The sequence below is a fragment of the Telopea speciosissima genome, chromosome 7, assembly GCF_018873765.1.
Source record: "Telopea speciosissima isolate NSW1024214 ecotype Mountain lineage chromosome 7, Tspe_v1, whole genome shotgun sequence".
Taxonomy (NCBI): Eukaryota; Viridiplantae; Streptophyta; class Magnoliopsida; order Proteales; family Proteaceae; genus Telopea; species Telopea speciosissima.
In genome coordinates this window covers 32,366,174-32,390,635 of record NC_057922.1, presented here as the reverse complement: position 1 = coordinate 32,390,635, position 24,462 = coordinate 32,366,174, and the positions used below count along the sequence as shown (strand labels likewise).

The following is a 24,462-nucleotide window of genomic DNA, read 5'->3' as shown; positions in this document are numbered from 1 at the left end:
GGACTATAAAATCCAAAACGAACCAATAGCTACTGATCCAGTCGGTTTCGATCCCTTACTGGCTTCTCTTTATGCTCTAATATCGGTCTGGCTTGGTTTTTTAATATAAGAAAAAGGAGAGGGATAGGCAATCCGCCTGTGTGCGGTAAATTAGCAGGCCGCACCAATGGGGGTGCTGGATGTGGTATCGTAAAGGAGGGGATAGGTCATTTCAAAGGGGGAAGAGAGAGATAGACACAGTGGATGCTAGCGTATAGTACACCAGCAGTGTGCCCAACCATTTTCCATAAAAATATACAAAATATTGATTATTATCTGTTTTTTTTGTTTTTTTTTTTTTGTTTTCTAGTTTTGGTCCATTCAATTGGTCTGATTGAGTCTATTAGCTCAGACTGAAACCAACCAAATCGATAAGAAGTTTGGTCCGATCAGTTTCACTTTTTTCGGTTCAATTGTTTGGGTTTTGGTTCAGCCTCCATTTTTACACCCTAGGGACCAAACATACACTCACATGCGTTGCTGCAACTTGCTTGTGAGCTGTGAGCTGTGATGTGTAGGGGTGCAATCGAGTCAGGCTGGGTCAGGTATTTAAAAACAGGACCAACCCAAGGTTCCCAGGGCTCAACCCAGGGTAGACTAGCATGAGGTTGGACTGTGATATCTCAGCTCGGGCTCGAGCAACATGGTGACATAGAGAGAGGCCATGCATGTAGAATGTTTTGTTCTTAACCATCTTACATCAATTATGGTGTGTTGAGCCTAGGTAGGTGTTAGTTTAGTCTTTAAGCAATTCAAGACCTTATCCTCTACTCAGATTTTGAAAAAGGCTGGGCATGCCGCCAAGGTGCCCAACATGTGTCTTCCTCTCTCCTTCCCCTTTTGGAAAAGACCCCTTTACCCTCTTGTGTCTTATCTTGTGATTGGTGTATGTCGCTAGTTTATCGAAAGCTAACGGCATACCCAAACCTCTCCCTTGAAATACATACTACACATCTCAAAATCAATCAAACACTTCGTTCGATCACTTCAGAAGTATAAAGTGCACTATCAAAGCATGTAAAGCATGTAGCACACTATAAATAAGAAAAGCGCCAATATAAGGCACTTTGGGTGGACTCCTCGGTGGTTGTTGCCGAGGACTGCCACAAAAAATAATATATGGTCGTGGTCTTTGAAAACCGATGCCAAATGTTGGTTTTTTTTTTTTTTTTTTTTTGGTACGAAGAAATCTCTTCACCTTGCTGTATCATAAAAGGGGTTACAATACTCATGAGATCCCTTGAAAAAGGGGGCTCCTAGAAGCAACTCAAAGGATTGGATAAAGCCCATTTAGAGACGCCAAATGCGGTTCAAGTGCACAATAAACCACAACCATATATTGATGTTTAACTGAGGAATGGTAGGATATATCGTTGTAGTTGTTTTCTGTTTGTTTTTTTTTTGTTGTGATAATGTTGCAGTTTATACCTTCTTTCACCTTTGAAATCCATGTTGTGGTAATTTTTTTGGGAAAATTATCAGTGTCATCCCCTAACGTTTGCCTATATTTTAAGGCACATCCATTAACTACCATAATATCAATCGTCACCCGTTTTTAAACGGTGCTAACATATGAAATTTCTTTGACCATAATACCCTTTACTCTAAAACATAAAAGTGCAACAGAGTCTTTAAATTTAATCCATTTTCAGTTAGAATCTTCATCGTCACTCCTTCAACGGACCTAAGTTCTTGTCGTTCACTCCGACTCCAGTTGTTGTTGTAAGGTCGCACCACCACCGCCGGCACCCTCCCTCACTGCCTGATCTCCCTGACAACTGCCACAGCGACTGTGACTCGTCTTCATCGATTATTGACAATGGTGATATTGGCTCTTCTTCCACAGACCCTTGCCTTTTGATCTTTATTCAATCACTCCCCAACCTTCTCTTTTCTTCGTAAATTATATGATTCAGAATCTTTTTTTTTTCTTTCAATATTACTACTGCAAATTAATAATATTTGCTCATCTGAAGAGCAAATCCAAGAATCTACCATACCTTCACCTCTAGAAGAAACATTCTCCGAACCCTTCTCTATCGTGAAATCTTCCACCCCTGTTGTTGTTCCCATTCTAAGCTGTGATGAATCCATCGATGGAACCATTAACGACCCTTGAGATTTAGTGCCAAAAACTGGTGCAATGGCTAATGGGTACCTTGGAGGTGTGCAGTAGGAGGAGAGCCTGAAGCCTATAGCAGAGATTGGAACGTGAAGATCGAACGTGAAGATCGGGTTCTGCATGCCTGTGAGGTTATTAGTAGAGGCAATAATGTTGGAAGAAGAAGCAAATGAAGGTGGGTGAAACTTCTGTGTAAATGGGCGTAAAAGGTAGTTCGGCAGTGGAGATTCCAAATGAGTGGACCTCATGGTGGTGGAGGCTGTACTGCTGAAGAGATCGAACCTACTTCGAGGGAACGGCGACGTCGAAAAGGGCGGCGTGGGGATTCCCTTGAACTCCTGCATCATCGCCCTGAAATTCGACGTGTCGGTGGTGAGAAAAGGATGTCTAGTCAGAAGAAAATGAAGCCGAAGGCCTTGCGCCATTCTTCATCGACATATGTAATGGCACCGTCGACGATGATAAGCCTTGGAAAGGACCAGCTTGACCAACTGAGACTGGTTGGGCCGAAGAAGAAGAAGAAGAACCCATCAGACCACTTATTGGGATCTCGGTGCAAGTGGGTTCAGATCTTTGAGAATCCCTTTCAATGTTATCCTCCTTAAAGTCGTCGTCTTCGTCTTCATCGTCATTATCTTTGTTATAATCTTCTAACCCAACTTCCTCATTGAAGCAGCAGGAGCAGCAGGAGAAGAAGGATTGACAACAGGGGCAACCGTATCAACACTAACAGATGAAGAATATAAGTAGTCTCACGCGTCCAAGGTAGAAAATCTTGGGAGAAACGAACATGAAATACCAATAAACAGAGGAAATGGGGCATCTAGTGTACTCGCCGGAGTGAGGAAGATGGTGGTCGGTTGATGCCGGGCTGCTTTATCGCCTGAAGGTCTCTTCTTCAGAGGTTGCAGTGGATTCTCCAAGTTGTCGGTGAGTGGGAGGAAGAAGAAGGGTTTGTGGGTGTTTTAATTGAAAGGATAGATTTGGTACTTCGCCTACTAAGAAGGGTAGAATTGTCTTTTAAAAAATATTAAATAGTTGACATCATCACTTAAATGGCTCTTAACTAACGGTAGGGGGTTTGTGTGTAATTAATTTGATAAACTAGGGGGTGATGCTGATATTATGGTAGTTAATAGGTGTGCCTTAAAATATAGGCAAATGTCAGGGGGTGGCGCTGATAATTTCCCTCTTTCTTTTGGTAAACCCATGTTGTAGTGTTTCACTACCACATTTTTGCTCTTTGAAGTTTCAGTTGAGTTCTTCATGATTATCCCACTGGAGGTGCTTTGAACTCTAGGCTCCTCATTTTCAACATGATCGACCTTGCCCATTGCAATTATAACAAGTAATTTCACTATCTTGGTCAATGGTAGCTCAATTGGGTTGTTCAGAAGTAATTAGCTTAATTTTAAGGGTGGTTTTGTTTGGTTGTATAATTTTTGGAAAAAAGACTCTCTAAGCCTAAGGCATATACTGTGCCTTCTCACATTGGTTTTTAAATAAACCAATGTGAGAGTGTAGATTACCCACCTTCTCCCATAGTTTTATTTTTCTCCCTTTTGGCTTCTCCCCGTATTTCTTTGTAAGGGGAACTCTTTCCGTCCTTCCTTCCTTCCTTCCTTCTTTCCTTCCTGGGACAATGAAAGATCTCTCCCCGTTAGCAATAGGTAATTTTCAAGCCACAAAAAGGTATCTCCTACTAAACAAATGGAAAGTGAGTTCTTCCAGTAGGCATTCATTAGTCCAATTAGAACCTGGTTGATCGCCCAACAAAATAGTTGTTTAGAGAATGACTAAACAAACCTATGCATCCGATATTTACACACTCTACCTTGAGGTGTGAATCACTTAAACTATTTATTCCCCCTACCCATGAAATAGAATTTGATACTTTGACCTTGTAAGCACCCACTCAAAATAGGGAGGGGGAACTCTTACCTCCCCAATCGATCTCTAGGCCCACAAAAGAGATTAGAATTTTCCGATTTCTTAGCCAACATAAGAGCTTCATCCGACAACAAAAATATGTCCCTTTGAGCAACTAGCTCAAACTTATTCCAGATATGAACAAGCGGGAGTGTACCACATAGAGGGTACATATATAATATTAATTTGTATGTTAAGTCATTAGACTGGCGAAACTAATTCTCCCGAGATTAAGCTTATAAAATGGGATCATTCTAAAGCGCCCAACAAATGAAGAGTGGTCTACGATTAGGCAACTCCATGAGCGAAGAAGAAAGTCCTTCCGCCCTTTTGTTGAATAAATCGGTTCATATATGACTTTTTAATTTTACAAATTAAAAAACAAAGGTAGAAAAAAAAATATTAAAATTACAAAATATACTCTTTTTTTTTTATTTTAAATGCAGAGACAAATACAGAGTGTTTTTATCAATAAAAAATTTCCAACATCCCCCATTAAATTCAATGCAAGGCAATAATAAATCCCTTATTATTTACAAAGCCTGAGACATTATACATAAAATCAACTAATTAAAAGCCTTTTTCACTAAAAGACATTAAAATAAAAATAAAAAACTTTGTTTAATAAGATAAGCATTAATGGTACATCATCGCGAGCATCTTCATCTTCATCTTCATCTTTTCTGATTTATCTACTAACAACAAATCTTCTTCTTTCTCTTGATCATCTCATCTACGAGTAAAATGTGTAGGTACTGGCTTCAATAATAATCTGCCTTAGCGCACCGATGGGTGCTAAGATCGTCAACAGAATGCCTACTATTATGCAGAACTACAGAGCAAACATAGAATGCAAAATTCATTATCACCTCAACTACTACTACTACTGCCACAAACACCAATTAAGAATATATATATATATATATGAGAAAAAGTTCACGCCATCCACAATGGGTGACGGAATGATCGCCATAACCCCAAGTATGACGGAAATTCCACCACCCATTGTGCTGCCACGTGCTCTCATTGGCTGGCGTGTGCAGCGTGGCCCTGCATCCCACGCAGAGAACGGCTAGCTTCCCTATATAATCCAAAAGCAATAATATATATAATTCTCGTTAATTTTAACTTACCCAATTTAGAATCCAAGATAAACTGAATTTTTTGGGCTTGTATAAGGCAAGCCACATGATGCAAGGAAGCTGAAAATTTCACAAGAAAGTGGAGATCAGTTAACAACATAAAATATGTATTCAACATATATATGGGAAGAAGAAGAAGAAGAAGAAGAAAGAAATTTAATTAGCTCTCACATAGTATGTTGTTGGGGCAAAAGCAAATCCTCCAAAGAATCCAAGAAGTGAACCAAAGAAAGGGAAGGTCATACCAATGAACATAGTCAATGCTGCACTCAAAAAAAAAACAGAAAAGAAGATATATGATCAATTAAGGACTAGGACTTGGGTTGAATATTTCATCCTTAAAAGCTAGCGATTAAGGAGAGAGTGCCCGATCGAGTACACCTATAATAAGTCTCCACATATATCTCACTACATACTCACATTCAATGTGGGATTGTTACTTTTGCCTGAATTGAAACCACCCCTAATTAACATATTAGTTAGGGTAAGAAAATAATTACCAACATATGTGGTCCTTGAAAAGAATCGAAGTCGAAAACAAGGCTTGAAATGAAACTTCTTCACCAATGTAGTTTCTATCATGTCATACACTGGCATGGCAAAAATCTATACTCAAACAATAACAAGAAGAAAAGAAAAGATCAGATATGTTATAATTGATGAAGATACACTACAAATTAAGGGGATCGGAAGGGGAATGTATTGATTGTTACCTGGTAACTCCCTATAACATGGATGACCACAAACATGTTAGCCATAGCAATCAACCATGCGGGTTTGTTTAGTGAGATAAGAATGTTAGCCGACACCGAATTGCCGAACATCCAGTAACCGATGAGCGCGACCGGGAAGTAACATATGGCAACAACCATATAGGCCAAAAGCACACCCCTCCACATAGGTATCTTAGAAGGTCTGTCAGGTGTAGAAGGAATTGTTGCTTGGATTTCCAATGCCACATTGTGTCCAGCATAAGCAAAAGCAACATTACCAAGGGCACCCATGAAGTCAAACACAGTTCCTGCTGTGGTTGTTGCTGGATACCCATATTGCACATTTTGTTGAACCCCCTTGGCAATTGTTGCTGTCCAAGCAATTGTAGAATAGCTCAAGGACATGACAGCAGCAGCTAGAGAAATAATAGTGATGGAGTTGAAATTTGGAAGGAAAGCAAGAACAAAGTGACAAGAAGCAAAAATCATGATAAAGTAGGTGAGCTTGATATGTTTTCCAGGTCTGACAGTATCATGGAATTTCTGTAGTGATGTCCCTCCTGTCACCATGTACACAATATCCACTCCAATTTCACAAATCAATTGCTGAGGTACCACAATCCAAAGCCCAAGTTTTTCACCAAAAGCATGCTGACCCAACTCATGGTACCTATCAAACCTTTTCCCTGGAACCATCTCATGCATCTCAACCATTTGCCATAGTGTGAAAAGAGTGATTACCCATGATAGTACAAGGATAACCACACCAGGACCCCTAATTAACAACAACAATATATAATTAATTAAAACCCTTATATGCCAAAAAATTAAACAAGAAATTTAATTAATTTGTTTTAAAAAAATCAGGCAATTTGGCCTAGAATGCATACCAAACACAGCCTAAATTTCCAACATTAATTATTGACAAAAGGGTATTAGCTAGAGAATGACTTAGAATTTAAAACCCATTAGAAAGATGTCATTTTATATAGCAAGAGAAAAGTTGGCTTTTAGAAACCAAAATTAATTAATTAATTACTTGATATATTAGAGTTTTAATTGTGTGGATCATATCAAGCATAAAAGAACATGATTTGATTTTGGTTAAGACAAAAGAATATACTTAATTAATTACCATCCAAGCTGGGCCATGGCATAGGGAAGGCTGAGGACACCAGCACCAACCATGGCAGTGACATTGTGGAAGGTTGAGTACCACCATTTTCCACTCCTCTTACTAGATATGGGAAGCCATTCGTCTAGAGATTTATCTTTCCCTGTTCCCTCTTTCTGCACCTTAATTTGGGTATTTCAATTTTTGCCCACAAGAAAAAACAAGAGAAAAGTCAGATCCAAAAACACCAAAAAGAATAAAACTCAGGATCAATTGTGACTTGGATTGGTCCAACTTTTAAATCAATGTGAAACCTAGCTAGCTCCATATGTGTTCTATCATAAAGGTTTAAGATGAGTTTGAAAAATCTAAACTAAAATTTAAACTCAACCATTTGAAAAACCAAGAATATGACTCATATTTAGTGAGCCATAAGATCGAAATTAATAACTCACAAAACTTTACATGCCCTTAAAGCCAATTTGTGACCTTTATTTTTTTTTCTTCTAATTAATTCAAATTTCAACTGTCCAATGAATTCATCTAAAATTGCATAAATATATAAAGGCACATAGAGACTTAAAAACACATACTAAGTAACAGTTCAATGATGGGGTAAGATGTCTTGTATTTTGTCGCATAGGTTTGTGGGTTGACTCTAGAGAGCCGTTAAAATTAAGCTGGTAGGTTTTGAACGACCTAAACGCTTGAGACCGCTTTGAGGAAAATTTTTTAAGGTTAGTGGATATTTCTGTATATTGTACCTATATATGTTTTACTATCAATTTTTTGCGAGGGAATTCCCTACTGAGAAGACGCGTGAGGAATGAGAATCTATAATAAACGTATTCACTATTGTTAGTGAAGCGGTTCCCATCTCATTTTGGACATAGGTAATCTTATCGCCATGGGGTATTTTTGTATTTCAATTGTGTGATTGTTTTCTTTCTGTTGTGTGTTTGCTTTTTTACGCCATGATTAAGTTTTCAGGTTCTTATATTCAGGAATTTGATGATACCACTATTTTACCCTTAAAATTAGTGAGAATGACTACATAAGAAAATCTTTTCTTCATTAATAAAAGATCGATAGGGCACAACCAAAAATACCTCTGCTGATGTAGACAACATATTCATCAGATTAATTAAAGGTGTGACCAATAATAGATGTGTTAGATCAAGTTTTTTTTTGATCAAAGGATAAGATCAAGTTTCGGATGTAGGAATGATGGAAGCATGCCCCTAGATACAAGTAATATGACATAAACATGACATGATAAGATTGCCCATTTACGCAAAATTAATACTATAATTTTTTTTGGGAAAAAGTTCTTTGTCCAGGAGTGTGGCCTTCGCCAGCATTCCCATGAGTCTATCTCTCTCTTCCCCATGTGAAAAGACACCTCTACCCCTTGTTTTAAGGAGGAGAGAGATAGACACATAGGAGTTCTGGCGTAGGCGGTAGGCCACACTCCCGTACAAAAAACTGCTTCCCTTTTTTTTTTTATGAGAAAAAATTAATACAACAATCTTCATATGTTGTATTACTTGATCCACATCATTGGAGTTGCCATATCTTGTTGACATGATTAAAAAGTGGACCCTCTCTTTCTCTCTCTATCTCCTTTTTAATTTCTTGAAAGGTCCGTCTTAAGGGGAACCACATATTTGGCATATGGAAGATACAATGAGCCTAAATTTTATACACAAGTATACCCCAAGGTCTTCTGCTCAGATATTAAATTTCATCTTAAACAAAGTTTGTCAAATAACAAAATAAAGACGAGACAATTCAAGACAAAGAAAAAATCACAATATTGACCATATGCATGGACATACATAGGGATGCATACCAATTCATTGGAGGGTATTGAACTAATTAGACTCCAAAATTTGACATGTGGCTCAATCAAGACCATATACTATCTATCCAAGTGTCATAATCACCGCATTATTATTCCAATTTTGTAATTTAAGCAAAGTGGGTTGTTCAAATAAGTTTTCTATAAATTGCGCCCAAAATATGCATCTTTGCTAACAATATATATATCAAGTACGAAATATTGATGTTACATATTTGTACAAACTAAAAATGTAATATATATTATATTAAAAACATTGATGAAATTTATGTTTCTCTTTATTATAACTTGGTTGTTTAATAATCTCTTTTTTTTATTATTCCAATTAATCTGGCTAGCTTAATGATATATAAAAGTTTAGGGCCGGGCAAGATATCATTGTCTGCTCATGTAACGCATGCATCAGTGCGGGGACCAATGAGAACACACACAGGGTATGAACATAGAAAGGCATTAAAAGTGACGACAAAAGTAAAATCAACTTTCATGACTGAGACATGAACTTGCTTTGTGATTTCACATGACTATTATTATAATTAATCCACAATTAGATATTAAAAAAAAGGGAGAGGGAGTGGCAGAGAGGGAAACACATCAATGAAATTCAATAAAGCAATATTCATACATTCGAGGGGCAGAAAGTCATTTTCACTTTGAAGGAGACAAATGGCCACAAAAATGCTAGTGTAGCCTACTCTAGCTGTTCAAAGAACCGTTTTCCTTAAAAAAAAAATAGCATTCGTCTAAGATTCAAGAGCATTGAGGGAATTATGGTTTCAAGAATTGGATTAGAATCAATGGAATTCGCTGTGGTCTATCTTAATCCTGATTAATATTAATTCCTACAACTAATATTGGAATCAGCTAAGAATATTCTTTAATCTTTCATTCTTGTATTTAGATTTTTTTTAAATATCACATATTTGTGGAAATCTTTATTTATTTATTTATTTTTCTTTCTGATTTGTTTTCTAAGGTTTTAATCGATTCCCACCAAAGCACCCACAGAAACTAAAGCCGATCTAACCCTTCCGTGTCCATTTTCAATCAATCAACCACTCTAATCTATTTAAAAGAAAAAAAATGAGAAGAAAAATCACCCTAGAAGCACATGGGACGATGAACAGGTCGTGTAGCCCTACACCAGCATAGGGCCAATGAGGGGATGCGCAAGAACATATATCCGACAGGAGGGGTGAGATGATCATTTTCCCCCCTCGTGGAAACATGACTAGGCAGCATTCTTTTTCTCTTAAATCATAACAATCCAATGAATAAAAAGAGAACGAGCATGACTAGAGAGAGAGAGAGAGAGAGAGAGAGAAACCATACCTCGAAAGAATTCTTCTGATCATCATATTGCTCATTTTGAATTTCCATGGCTTATGAGAAATAGAATTGCAAGGGAAGGGAAGATAAACAGATAGATTCTTAGAGATTAATAAGAAGAAGAAGAAGGAGCAGAAGAGAGAAGTGCAATTTGTAGAAAAAGTGATAGAGAGACATCCGGTATTTAAAGATTAAAGATTCTTTGTTACTTTAGTAGTGTCACATTTATAATAAGGTGGGCCATACTAAATGGCATGAATTGTGTTTCTTTATTGTTTACCAAAAATGAATATATTGTGTTTCATCAAAAAAAAAAATTGAATATATTGTGTGTACATATTTTTTAAAAAGAAAAGTCAGATTGATTAAAAAAATATTTCTTGAAAATTAGTGGAATTTTCTAAAACAAAAAAAAAAAAAAAAAAAAAGTTAGTGGAATTCTTAGAAACTCCCAAAAGTCAACACGGCTTCTGTACAAACAACCTTCAGTACTTGTGATCTTGATTTGATAATCTTAATTAATTAAGAGTAAAACTTGTACTTATTGGCCTCTATAATAATCTCCCTATGTCCACCAATGGATGATGTAATCATCAACATACATCCAAATGCTATGAAGATCTGCAAACCCATCCATCCATCCATGAACCCGAGATTAATTCAACTATATCACATACAAGACACTCTAACATATGTAAGCAGATAAAAATATTTCACTAATTTATATGCAAAAAAGATTTCTGTTCGAGAGTGTGGCCTACGCCAATACTCCCGTGAGTCTATCTCTCTCCTTCCAATGTGAAAAGACACCTCTGCAGGCCGCACTTTCAAACAGAAAACTACTTCCCAATTTAAATATATTAGACATACCCAATTTATAAATCAATATATATAAACTATACTTTCTTGGTTTGTTGATGGCAGCCACATGATGCAACCACATGATGCAAGGAAGTTGAAACAGTCAAAAGTAAAGGAAGAAGGTTACCAATAATTAATGTGTCCCCCTACCGGATGGACTAAGAAGTTGTAACCTCACTTTTTTGTCTTTATTTTAATTTTTAAAAGTTATTTAATGTATGGATAATATTGTCATTTCACATGGACAATGATAGTTTTTAAAAATGACATAATGATAAGTTACTTTCAATTTATTTTGAAAACTCATGGACAATGACAATTTTTTGAAAATGTCATAATAAATAAGTCACTTTTAACTTATTTTGAAAATCTTTTTTTTTACCTATGATTAAAATAATTTTTAGGAATAAGACGAGATAAAAAAGTAAAACTACAATCTTATTGCAACAAACCTTGGAAACCCTTTTTGTTTGTAGTGTTATACTTCATGACTTGTCGCTTGGCAATACACAAGTGGGTCCATAGATGACCTCATAGAGATCCATCTCAATAGCAAAATTTAAAGAATCAATAAAGAAAGTGGCTCAAAATTTGATATAGAGTTCTAATATATAAAACCGCCAAACTGCCATGATGAGAGAACAACAAATATTACAAAAATAGAATCTTTGTAATTTTGAGCTACTCGCTTTACTCACTTTGGAGTAAAATTTTACTAATGAAATTGACTTAGGTTTGTAGGTGAGGTCCTCTATCACATAGACCTGACTATATATACCCTCATGTGGCAAGTTGTAGTGAAGCATTGTATTTTCCTAGGCAAGTTGTAGATGAAACTTAGTAATTTATTATTAGGAGAAAAGTTCTCCATGGGGGAGTGTACCGCCACGCCTAGACAAAGCGGGGCAAAATGACCACTCCACCCTCAATGAAAGGCAGAAATTCTTCCCCACCCCCATGATGCCAATGCACGTGCTCTCACTGACCCTGTGCGCATGAAGGGGTCACGCCCCTCCCCCAGAGAATATCAACCCTTATTATCAATAACCCATATATGCAAGAAGTTACAGATGATCACCTGATAACTCCAAATATCATGGATGACAACAAACATGTTAGCCATAGCAATCAACCACCTGGGTTTCTCTAGAGATATAAGAATGTTGTCTTTCACAGCATTTCCAAACATCCAGTAACCTATGATTGAAACTGGGAAGTAACATATGGCTACCACTATATACGCAACAACTACACTTCTCCACACAAGTTTCTTTGAAGGTCTCTCAGGTCTGCCCATACTGCACATCTGGTTGAACCCCTTTAGCAACTGAAGCTGTCCATGCAATTGTAGAATAACTACAAGGGAGATCGTTCTCTGAGGGGGAGCATAGGGCCACGTGTGCATGGCAGCCAATGAGAGTATGCGCTAGCATCTCGGGGGGGGGTGTAATTTCTGTCTTTCATAGGGGGGCAGTGCGGACATTTTGCCCTCCACTGTGTTTGGGCGTGGCCTGCCCCAACCTCGGAGAACATTTTCCCTAATTACAAATACGTGTGTACAATCAATATAACCAATAAATATATTAATATAATAATCATAGATTTTATAATATAATCGTTCATTTTAAATTTCTGTTTTATTTCATTTCAATTTTATATTTATTAAATTAAATAATTAGAGTTATATTCAAAATATTCTATTTAGATATATTTCTATATTTTATCTATTTATTTATTATGCTATAATACATATATAATAAATAAATAGATAGAGATAGATATAGAAATATTTTAACAAATTCTATCCTATTTTATTGAAAATCAATACAAAATGGTTCGGCCATAAAACCCCAAACACATATGTATGAGTCATAGTTGAAAAACTAGGTTTTGGCTCGGGCGAGTCACCCGAGTTGAGTTAAAAAAAGCATGAAACTTGGTCAGGTATCTCGCCTAAGTTGAGTTAAAAAAAAAAAAAAAACACATGAAATCTGATCAAGAGTCATGAAGATTTGCCAAGTTAAGAAATGACCAGACTAGGTTCGAGTTTTTATTGACTCAATGTTTTTGCCTTGAGTCATGTGAAATTCATCGAGTCTGATTTTTTTTATTGGGCGATATATTATTCATAGACCATAAATTTGGTCTACAACTAAACAAAACCTTAGAATTTTGTTTGTTGTTTTCAATATTTGCCTCTTTTTTTCTTCACACTTGTGAAACAACAATAGCTTCAGGCCCTCCTCACTTAGAGAAAGAGGAGGAAGATAATTAATAAAAAAAAAAAAAAACTTACAGTGATCACGTTTGACCTGACCGACTCAACAGGATTTGAAAAGGACAAGTTGAGTCGAAAAACCTGATTTTCCAACTATGCATACGACATAAGAGGATTACCTCCCAAATCTCAACATTAATTAACATGATCAATAATCCAGCACGTTTAATATATGGATTATTTGTTTTCTACACAAAATGGCAGAAAATGATACAACTTGGTATTAAATAATCTAGAATTTATAAAACGAGTTGAAAATAAAAAAATAGGGAAAATTTCACAGACACCCCCTAAAAGTATCCAATATCTCATAAACTTACCAAACTTGGTCAAAATGTCACAGACACTCCTGAGGTTAGGCAGGGTTACCCCTAAGATAAAATATCGATTTTACCCTCTTAGTTATTTTCCTTTACCCATGGTGAACTTCCCATAATACCCTTAAGGTTAAAACCCCAAATACAAATCATTCTCTTCATCGTCTTGCCGTTGCCGCTGGCCGTTCCCACTGTCGTTGCCGCTAACTGTTGCGGTGGCCGCTAACCGCTAACCGCTAACCGCTGCCATTGCCGCTGACCGCTGACGCTGCCGCTGTCACTGCATCTTCATCTTCTCTTACCCCTTGTATTTCTTCTCCACACCACTGAACCCACTGACCCACTTTCACTTCCATTTTTTCTATTTGTTTTTTTGTTTCCTGAAATCCAAAATACCATCGCCGGTCCCATTTTCTTCTCTAACACCCCATTTAAACCTCTTTTATTTTTTTATTTCTCCCACTCAACCAAATCCAAATCCAACATTTGAAACCCTTTTCATTTTCTCTTTGATTGACAGCAGAAGAAGCAAGAACAGGGAATGGGGGCCATGGGACTTCTTCTTTCTCCTCTTGCAACCTCTTTCCTGCAACTCCACCCCACCCTGCTCCTTTAACCTTGTATGAAACGCAAGCTTTCAGTCTTAGATGAAACTTTTCTTAGAGATTCTTCCGATTGCTTCATTTGTTCATCGCTCGGAACCATCTTCTTAGACATCGTTAGTGTAGAAGAGGAAGAAGAGAGAAATCTGTTGGCCTGGGAAAGAGATCCGCAATTGTTCCTGGCGTGTTGATGGAGGGATCTGAAGGTGTAATTCCATCTACAGAACCCTTGATCCTTCATTGCTTCTACAGCCCCAACGCTTGCAGCCACGATCCAAGCTCTGCTTGTCAAACTCATTTTCTGTTCTTTGCCACTCGCTACTGTTATTGCTTCTCTTTGAATCTCAAGAATCAAGTAGAAGAGATGGATTATGAACCTGTGAGTTAACGCAGATGTTTTTGAATCGTTGGTGGTCGGAGGTTGCAGCGGTGGAGCAGAAAGAAACGAAGAAGAATGAAGAAGAAATGGTGGGTCCCATGAACAGAATGGTTTGTATTTGGGATTTCACCCTTAAGGGTATTATGGAGATTTCATAAATAAGGGTAATTTCGCCCTTTAAAAAGAGTTAACAGACACTTAACTGCAAAGACTAACGGAGTGGACTAAGTTGAAATAAATTCATAAAACTAGGGGGTGTCTGTGACATTTTGACTAAGTTTGGTAAATTTATGAGATATTTGATATTTTTAGGAAGTGTCCATGAAATTTTCCCTAAAAAATACTACTTACAATTGTGTCTATAGGTTGGTGTGATCAATACGAAAATATCCTTCTTTTCTTAAATTTTTTACCTAATGGCTTTTTCAAGTCTAAATCCTCTACCATATTGCAGGGTATGCGGTGCACATCTTGCAGTACGGTAGAAGATTTTTACATGTTTTTTTCATGTCACCTAAATTTAACCCAAGCCCAAAATTAAACTACGCAACCTGATCATTAATATGGATTAAAGAAATCATATGGGAGAGAGAGAGAGAGAGAGAGAGAGAGAGAGATCCCTAAGGATCGAATCTCTTCCCTGTTACCACCATCTCATGCATAGGGTGTAGAGAATCTTTATCCAAGATATAATCAAGAAAGCCACACGAGGACCCCTAAAATGTTAATTTAAACCAATTTATTGTAGAGAAACAAAAAAAAAAAAAAATTAAATCAGACAATAAAGTAGACTATGTTAATTTAAATTAATTTATTATAGAGAAAAAAATTGATTTACATCAAATAATAGACTCTTTTTTTTTTGTAGATAATATCAAATTTATTGTAAAAGAAAGAAAGACTATACATACAACTAAAGGACAGGCTCCCAACTAATCAAAGAGTACGAGGGCAAAGGACAGGCTCCCAACTAATCAAAGAGTATGAGGGCAAGGGAACCTAAACCAAAGAAAGAGACCAACGACCCAAAAATGAGAAGCAAAAGAATAATCATACCAGACAAAAACCCATGTCTTCTACCAAACCAAAAAAAAAACAAAAACCCAAGTCAACTTTAGAGAAGCCCGGCCATGATCCGATAAAATCCCACCAATCAACGAACTATTTAGAAAATCAAATGGGGTGGGTCCCCCAAATCTCCACATATGTCTTCTTTCATGATTTCATAAGAAGGTGAAGAATATGAATTATATATTGATAAAGATTGTAGAATCCATTTCAAACTAATTAAAAAACCATTTAATTTGATCATTAAATAAAATGTTCCTTTGTTTCCAAGAAAAAGCTATGTGAAAAGAGAAAGTCGTTAGTAAAGTCAATTCAAAGAAAAAGAAGATAAGATTTCATTTGGAAACTTTTTTATTTTTACATTGTTTTTAAGTAAAAAAAAAAAATTTAAAAAAAAACAAAAAACAAAAAACCTAACAATTTTTCATAATGTTATGTGTATCTCAAATTCTTGTACTATTTTTTAAGATTGACTCAACTCCAACATTTTTTGGTGGTGACCCAAATAAGAATTTTTCTGAGGTCTATGATGATACGACCCAATCCAACCCGATGGATCAACCCATTGGGAAGAATATTTATTTGTTTTCTTTTCTAGTTGTATAACTAAATGGAAAGAAGTCAGATTTTGGGATTTTTGGGTTAGGGTTTTTGAGAAGAGAGTTTTTGAAGCCATTTGGTTGTTCTTGAAAGATCTCAACTATAAGCTTCTTCCATTACATAAAGCAACATTTCACTTTCACTTGTGAACGTAGCACATCACATTGGTGTGTAAACCACGTTACATCTATGTCATCTTTGCTCTGATTTTGTTTTTTTTCATGATTCTTTGGTGTTTGTTTAAACACATAATTATCGCGATATATTAGTCCTCCAATATCTGATCCTACACTATATTAAAGTACAGTTGATGCCTTACTTGAAATATTAAAGTTTTTTTTTTTTTTGGTAAAGATTGAAATATTAAAGTTAGTAAAAGGAATATTAATTGTATAAAATTGGAGAAATATTATAATTAATGATCAAATTATTTAATTTCACCTTTTATCTACGACTGTCAAGGTGTCTTGATGAATGATGATTACCAATTTATGCAGAATTCTAAAACTACAAGCGACAACCCACCATTACTACCAAAAGTCAATGATCAGGACGAGCTCATTGTCGTAGCTAGATAGACTTCCAAAAACAATTGAAGTGCATGGTTTATATTATATATATTTAATCGTTGGGAGTTGTATTAATAAATTAATGGGAAAATTACATCCGCCTCCCCTGTACTTTGACCTAATTATACGTTCTTTCCCTTGATTTTCCCACCTTACATATCCCTCCCCTCTACTTTGAAAATAACTACTATTACCCCTGTCGTTACTATCCGTCTGTTAAATGCTGATGTGGCATAGTAAAAATTTTCATAATCCCCAAACTAACCCTGATCCTTGTGAGATGACTCAGTTACCCTTTTGATTTAATCCCCACACTAACCTTTGATCCATGTAAATAGACCCTTTTACCCTTCTTCTTCCTCCTCTTCCTGCTCCTCCAATCCTGACCTGCTCCTGCAAACTCCGGCGAGAACAAAAATGGAGTACCTCCATCTCTTCCTCTCCACTTCACTAAACCCTAACGGTAGGTAACCTAGCTGAACCTTCTCCACTGTTGATCTTCTTTTTCTTTTCTTCTCCATCATCGTCTTCTTCCTTCCACCAACCGATATATCCTTCGAGCTTGTGGTGTTATAAACCAGAAACCCTACTGAGGCTCCCATGGATAGTTAGAATCGTTGTTTCGTAGGTTTCGAATCATATGATCCATCAGGGAACATCGTTTCATCATCGCGATAGCTGGTTCTTTTGGTTTCTTATTCTACGATTCCAGATCACAAAGCCCTAATTTTTCTACTGTTCCCCCCTCCCCCTCTCTTCTTCTTCACATATCTTTTGGAAATTTTCTCCTTGATAGCGTTATCGATTTTAACACTCCACTATGGAATTAGGCTTTCAGTTCTCCTGTAAACCAATTCTCCGCAAACCCAGAGAGAATCAATATAAAGAAAAAATCACTCCTGCGACTCAAAACCCATCTCTACGTTTTCTATCTCTTCATCTAAAACCATTCAACCTGCAAAAAAACAAAGGGCAATTTCAACATGGAGAAACCCATCTTTGCGTTTTCTATCTCTTCAGTGAAAAGGTTACAATGGCTGTAGTAACGAACAACATGGAGAAACTTTTGATTTTTCAGTTGCAAAAGAACCAGTGTTGGATTAAAATAAAAAAAAAACATTTACATACAATTCCGCTCTCGATTTTTTGTTCAAAACTAAAGAAGCGAGAAATAAAAATATTTTTTTTGGGGAAAAAAAGTCCCATCTGAACCGGCGACGCCCAAATTGAGGTATCAAACAATTTTCGGCGCAGGGGGGAGATTCAGGTCAAAATCGAATCTCCTAGGAGAACTCTGTGGGTGGTGGCTGAAATCGACGACCGAGGACGAGTCAGAATCGCTCTGGACCCCAGCACCAACAGAAGCCTGGAAATCAGCAGCAGCTGGGTCCAACCTCAGACGGTGAAGGTTCATGCCCATGTTCTCCGACCTCTGTTTTTATCAGACTACTACAATGATACCAGAGGAGAACGGCGGACGAGAAAAATCACCTATATTTAAGAAATTAAACGGCGGTGGAGGTGGCGGTCTTCCAAAGCCATATGCAAATCGGAGCAACTTGCTTGTGCCCTCTATTTTTTCCCTTTAGACCACATTCTGCAACCAATCTGAAACAATGGAATGAGTTTGATCTATAGAAGGTGTTTATGGTTTCTGGTGCAAGCTCTCATGAAACCATATTTTTGGGATCCTTAAATATGAGCTTTCTATTTGGCCATTAATTATTTAATATCAAATTTGAGTTTCATTGGCAGGTTAGACCCTCGTATATCACTGTCCACGGTGACGGTGGTGATGGTGTTGGCGGTGGAGGAGGAAGAGGAGGCAGCGGCAATAGTGGTGGAGGTGGTATTGGTGGTGCTGGCGGTGGAGGAGGAAAGAAAGAGGTGTTTTAGGTTGAAGATGATGAAAAGGGTAGAATAGGAAATGCAGTTTTAATTTGTTAGTAAAGGGTAATACTGTCTTTTCAAACTATTAACTAACAACACTCTCACACCGTCAGCCATAAGGGCTCAAAATGTAAAGTGGGAAAATTAAGGGAAGAAACGTGTAGTTAGGCCAAAGTACAGGGGCGGATGTAATTTTCCCTAAACTAATTAATGGGAAATGATATTATAAAACCATGTAATAGACAGACTAACGGATAATTGATATTATAAACCCAAAGTGGCACAAATTTCCAAGAGTGATGTAGCTAGTAAAGAATTTTCTGACTTTGTTTGATGTTTAACGACGGTCTGAAAAGGCCATATGTCAATTTTTGTTTTTTTGTTTTTTGGGGAATTGGAGGTGTCTGGTCTGCGGCCAACTAATTCTCCCAGGATTTGTGCACAATCCCTCAACACAGATGAACCGGGAGATACTGGGGCCCTCATGTTCACCAGGGAGTTTCTTCTCAAGCGGGTGGTCCCAAGGGAGGACACGGAGTCGAACTCAAGACCTTAAGCTTCCTTAGGCCTCATCCCTGCCAACTACGCTGTCCCTTGGGATTACCATATGTCAAATTTTAGTCTCAAATTCAACCATTCACCCTCTCGTGTATGTCCATGCACCCTTCCAATTGTATCCATGCCATGCACATTTTTGGTAGTCATGCAATTTTGATTCCTTGTATCTCACCTGTAAAACTTGTATTGATCTGAATTTAACATGTAAGGAGGAGACCTTGGTGTTTATCTGTTCATAAAATTTAACATGGTAAATCTTAGCCGTTGAAGTAAAGTACACTAGCACCTCAGTGTCTCTCTCTCCTTCTCACATGAAATGACCTTGCTGCCCGTCACACTCCTTTGCTGTTTGCTCAGGAATCCTCTTCCTTCAAATAATTATTCCCACCCCCCCAAAAAAAAAAAAAATCCACGGAAACAGGTAGGTCAAATCTTCCAAGGGATCACTCAACTATTTTGGAACAAAAGGAAGAACAGGTGTCTTCGGGCTTAAGTTAAATAAAGATAACACTGGTCATGGTAATAATGCCTTCAACCCAATCCACAGTTCCACACACACTGAACAAGTAAAAGTCAGGTCTACTTAGAATAGTAACGTGAAGGGAAAAAAAAGAGTGATGAATGAAAGATAAATGCAGTAATTCCTCCTCCACAGATAACAGTCAGAGATTAGCAAGTCCTGGTTTCATAGTATACGTATTTGTTTCGGGTCTTGTATATTTTCCTTTTAAAACACTTCACATATGTCTTTCAATGTAACCTTTACTGTCGCACATTTGCTGCATGTATAGTTTACAGACCTTCAATACCTCCTGATGCAGCTTCACATAAGCATATTGGATTCAATCTCCATTACCATTCTCAGTTGTCTTAATCTCCTTTAACAACTTCACTACTTCAAACATGGTTGGTCTCCTCCATGGTTCATCAGCGGTGCACGCCCTGGCAATGGCATGCACATGTTTCATCTGTTCCTTCCATTGGTACAAACATGACATGCAAGGATCCAACACTTCATCCTCCCTCCCCATTGCCACCATCCATCTTACCCACCCTACCAGATTACCACCCTCAACATCTGCCTGCCCTGTTGGAGCTCTACCAGTTAGCAACTCCAGCATCACCACCCCAAAGCTATAAACATCTCCCTTGGTCGTGGCCACCATGGTCTGCCCATACTCAGGGGGTATATACCCAAATGTCCCTGCAAGAACAGTGCTTACATGGCTCTCACATGCACTAATAATACGTGCAAGGCCGAAGTCAGACACCCGTGGCTCAAATTTGTTGTCTAACAATATGTTGCTTGACTTTATGTCCCTGTGAATGATGTGAGGAACAAATCCATGATGCAGAAAAGCAAGGCCCCTAGCTGAGCCCAGACAAATTTTAAACCGGGTTGGCCAGTCAAGGGCCTCCACTGCATCTGCCTGGTTCCTCAACCAAACATCAAGGCTGCCATTCTCCATATATTCATAAATCAGGAACCTCTCATCTCCATATACACAGTAACCGAGCAATGAAATCAAGTTCTCATGATTGACCTTTCCAATTGTCTCCATCTCAGCCAAGAACTCACGGTCACCTTGGAAGTGCCCCCCATTCAGACGTTTGACAGCAATGGTTCGACCCTCAGGTAATAATGCCTTGTACACTGTGCCAAACCCACCATCACCGATGATGTGAGTCTTGCTAAAATTTTCTGTTGATGATAAGATATCAGCGGGATTCAGCCGTAGCAAAGAGTGCTCAAAAGTCGCAATGTTGATGCTCAGTGGCTCCTTTGGTTTCTTACCCAGAAGTTCATCACTGGAGGCCGGCTCAACTTCCTTCACAGGCTTGGTTTTGCTCGCAGAAAGAGCTACAGCTTCTTGTCGCAGTATCCTCCACCTGAGCAGACAACAGAACAAGGCAAGAAAGCTAAACATAGCACCAAGTACAATGCCCCACATCGAGGCTTCCGTAAAAGCTGGTAAGGGTGGGTAGCGTCTCAAAGAAGGAAAAATGGGACCATCAGACATACATGATTTGGTGATGACACAACTTTCTGGGACATATCCTTTGAACTTGTTTCCAGAAAAATTGACAAATTCAAGACCTGCTATGCCACAGACATCACATGGAAACCATCCCTGAAAATTGTTGGATGAGACATCAAGGTATGTTAACGAAGCAAGGTTGGAGACTGACGGAGGCAAGCTTCCAGTGAAACTGTTTTTATGAAGATCTAGGGAAGAAAGGGTTGTCAAATTGGAGATTGCATCGGATAGGATGCCAGAGAAAAGGTTGTTGCTGGCATTTAGAAACAAAAGAGAGCTCATTCTAACATTACTTCCGATGAATGAGATGGCCCCTGATAGGGAATTTAGGCTAACATCTATGTAGGTAAGACTCCCCATACTGAAGATGGATGATGGCAAGGGACCAGTGAGCAAGTTTTTGGACAAATCGAGCTTCGTCAAGCTTGGCATCATAGACCCAAGCTCGTCGGGTATTGAACCAGTTACCTGATTATGTGAAAGCAGAAGAGCCTGAAGGTTTCTAAGTTCAAGGAACAATGGTAGAGCAGGACCTGTCAAATAATTGAAAGACAGATCAAGCTGAGTTAAGTTTTCCAAAGCAGCAATACCATAGGGGATGCTTCCATTAAGCATGTTTCCTTGCAACAGTATTTCACTTACAACAGTGCACTGCTTAATTGCTTCTGGAATGGGACCCACAAGTTTGTTATAGGACAGATCTAGCATGCCGTAATGCTGTATGAACTCCGAATCTGGTAATGGTACATTTTGAAACCCAGAACATATCTCATCAGGAATAGGACCAGATAGTTGGTTATGAGAGAGCACCAGATTGTCAAGCAGTTTCAGCCGGGATATGGCTTTAGAAATTGGACCTGTTAATCTGTTTGAACCCAGATCCATAGATATTAACTTCGTGCAGTCAAAGAGCTCTAGTGGGATTCCTCCAGTCAACCTGTTCCCATGAAGTGACAGATTAGTCAGGTTTTTTAGTTTACCAATTGAACTTGGTATGAAACCTTCAAAGAGATTGTTATCCAGTAGCAGAATCTCTAGAGTGGTGATCCTGCCAATGGCCTCTGGAATATGACCCCCAAGCAGATTGTTGTCCAGAGCTATCTCCATAATGGTCTGTGAATCCCAGAGTTGCTCAGGAAGTTCACCAGAAAACTCATTGTTTGACAATTGTAGAGTAACCAAGGGCAGCTCCATTAAATAGCCCGGTATCTGCCCAAAGAGGTTGTTCCCAATCAGTGCCAAATCAGAGAGGTTCAAACATCCCCTGAATGAGTCATCAATATTTCCTGTGAATTTGTTCTCAGAGAGCCAGAGGGTTGTCAGAGAATTGCCATCACATATTTTTGGTGGGATTTCACCAGAAAGATTGTTTGAAGTAATCTTGAAAGTCGTTAAATATGGCATCTTCAATGGCGGTAGAGATCCAGTAAAAGAGTTTGTTTCTAATGTAATTGAGTTCACCCTTTTCCAGTTGGAAATCCAATGAGGGATTGGGCCTGATAAATGATTTGAAGTAACAGAAAATGTGCCAATTGACTCCATTCCGGCTAGACCCTCTGGCAATGGACCAGAAAGAGAGTTGAAGGACAGATCTAGGTTGAAAAGCTTCTTGCAGTTACCAAACTGCCCAGGAATCATTCCACTAAACCCTGCATGATTCGCAATAAATATAACCAGATCTGTGAGCTCACTGAGGCCCACAGGAAGGTCACCCTCAAAATTGTTCCGCTCTATACTTAAGAATGTTAAGCTTTTCAGTTTGGAGATTTCATCAGGAAATCTTCCTGTGAGTCTGCAACTACAAACATCAAGGTACTTCAGATTCCTCATATTGCCAATGGTTATTGGTATTGCCCCATTGAGATTGTTGTATCCCAACTTCATACACTCTAGGCCAGGCAATCTGCCAATTTCTGATGGTATAGGTCCATTCAACAGGTTCGAAGAGAGATCAAGTGTTAAAAGTGCCCTTAAATTTCCAATCTCTGAAAAAATCAGTCCTGTGAATCTGTTGTGACTGGCATCCAAGTACATAAGTCTGGAAAGATTGCCCAAGCTAGAAGGTAAACTTCCAGAGAAATTATTCATGCTAAGGTCCAGCGACTCCAAGTTACTTAGATTCCCAAGTTCTGATGGAAGAGCTCCAGAGAATGAATTTCCATGAACGGACAGTTCAATGAGGTTTCCAAGCAGCCCAATGGTGGAAGGCAAACTGCCAGAAAAGCTATTGTCATCTAGCACAAGTTGTTTGAGAATTTTCAAGTTCGAGAGAACCGGCGGCAGAGACCCAACTAATTTGTTACCACTCAAATCCAGAAGCTCTAAATTCTCCAAGTTCCACAAATTATCGGGGATACGACCAGTAAGGGCACAACGGCTAAGGTTCAGAAGTTTCAGATTTCGGAATTCTCCAATGCAGCTTGGAAAAGGAAGCATGAAAGGTAACCATGACAGGTCTATTTGGTGAACTTTGGGACCCACACATCTTATGCCAGACCAGTTGCATGGCACTCCTGAGATAAACCAGCTATTTATTAATTCCTGTTTTTGGGAAAGAGCTTTTCTGAGATCAAGTAATGACCCAAGATCGCCAGAGGAATATGCCTCACAGAAGGATAAGTGGAGAACACTAAGTATGATGAGAGTGAGGATACGAAAAGCTGGCCATCTGAGAGCTACTGCCGACATTATGCTCCTGCTTTTGTTGAACAAGTAAAAGGGAATAGGAGCTGTAGGCAGTGAAAACTTCAAGTGTTCCAATACTCCCACACTTTGGACTGAAAGAGAGAATCTGTTGCAGGGTAATACCAAAGAGTCAATTTTCAAATTCTTCTCCATAATTCACTCTGTAATAGCATATATTGCTTTCAGGTCCAAATCATGCTTATTTATTTTAAATGTAATTGATTTTAAATGGATGAAAATTTAAAAAGAAAACTTGCATTACTCCTGCAGTACATTTGGCAGCACATGGAAGAAAAAGTCTGGACAACGATGAGATGACATAGAAAATGCATTCTTTGTCACATAGCGATCACAAAAATCCATGAAA

At 38.1% G+C, this 24,462-nt stretch overlaps 2 protein-coding genes across 2 annotated transcripts; both read right to left on the bottom strand.

Moving 5' to 3' along the window:
- Positions 1-4,756: 4,756 nt before the first annotated feature.
- On the bottom strand, positions 4,757-10,358 carry LOC122667219 (lysine histidine transporter 2-like). The gene is made up of 7 exons (XM_043863465.1): positions 10,253-10,358; positions 7,081-7,241; positions 5,946-6,720; positions 5,733-5,838; positions 5,404-5,495; positions 5,224-5,292; positions 4,757-4,922 (listed from the first exon to the last, which is right to left on the bottom strand). Exons 1-7 carry the CDS (start codon positions 10,298-10,300, stop codon positions 4,824-4,826), a joined length of 1,350 nt encoding a protein of 449 aa, XP_043719400.1. The 5' UTR covers positions 10,301-10,358; the 3' UTR covers positions 4,757-4,823.
- A 9,815-nt stretch (positions 10,359-20,173) lies between these two features.
- Positions 20,174-24,232, bottom strand: LOC122667028 (leucine-rich repeat receptor protein kinase MSP1-like). Its single transcript, XM_043863189.1, has one exon. The coding sequence runs from the start codon at positions 24,096-24,098 to the stop codon at positions 20,214-20,216; it is 3,885 nt and encodes a 1,294-aa protein (XP_043719124.1). The 5' UTR covers positions 24,099-24,232; the 3' UTR covers positions 20,174-20,213.
- Positions 24,233-24,462: the final 230 nt, after the last annotated feature.

What these genes read in the sequence shown, in the direction of transcription:
- LOC122667219 (XM_043863465.1), bottom strand. Translation starts at nt 10,300, where the DNA reads ATGGAAATTCAAAATGAGCAATATGATGATCAGAAGAATTCTTTCGAG. An exon ending in GCCATGGCCCAGCTTGGATG is followed by an intron (nt 6,721 to 7,080) that starts GTAATTAATTAA and finishes GTTGTTAATTAG; the next exon opens with GGGTCCTGGTGTGGTTATCC. An exon ending in ATGTTATAGGGAGTTACCAG is followed by an intron (nt 5,839 to 5,945) that starts GTAACAATCAAT and finishes GTTTGAGTATAG; the next exon opens with ATTTTTGCCATGCCAGTGTA.
- LOC122667028 (XM_043863189.1), bottom strand. Translation starts at nt 24,098, where the DNA reads ATGTCGGCAGTAGCTCTCAGATGGCCAGCTTTTCGTATCCTCACTCTC.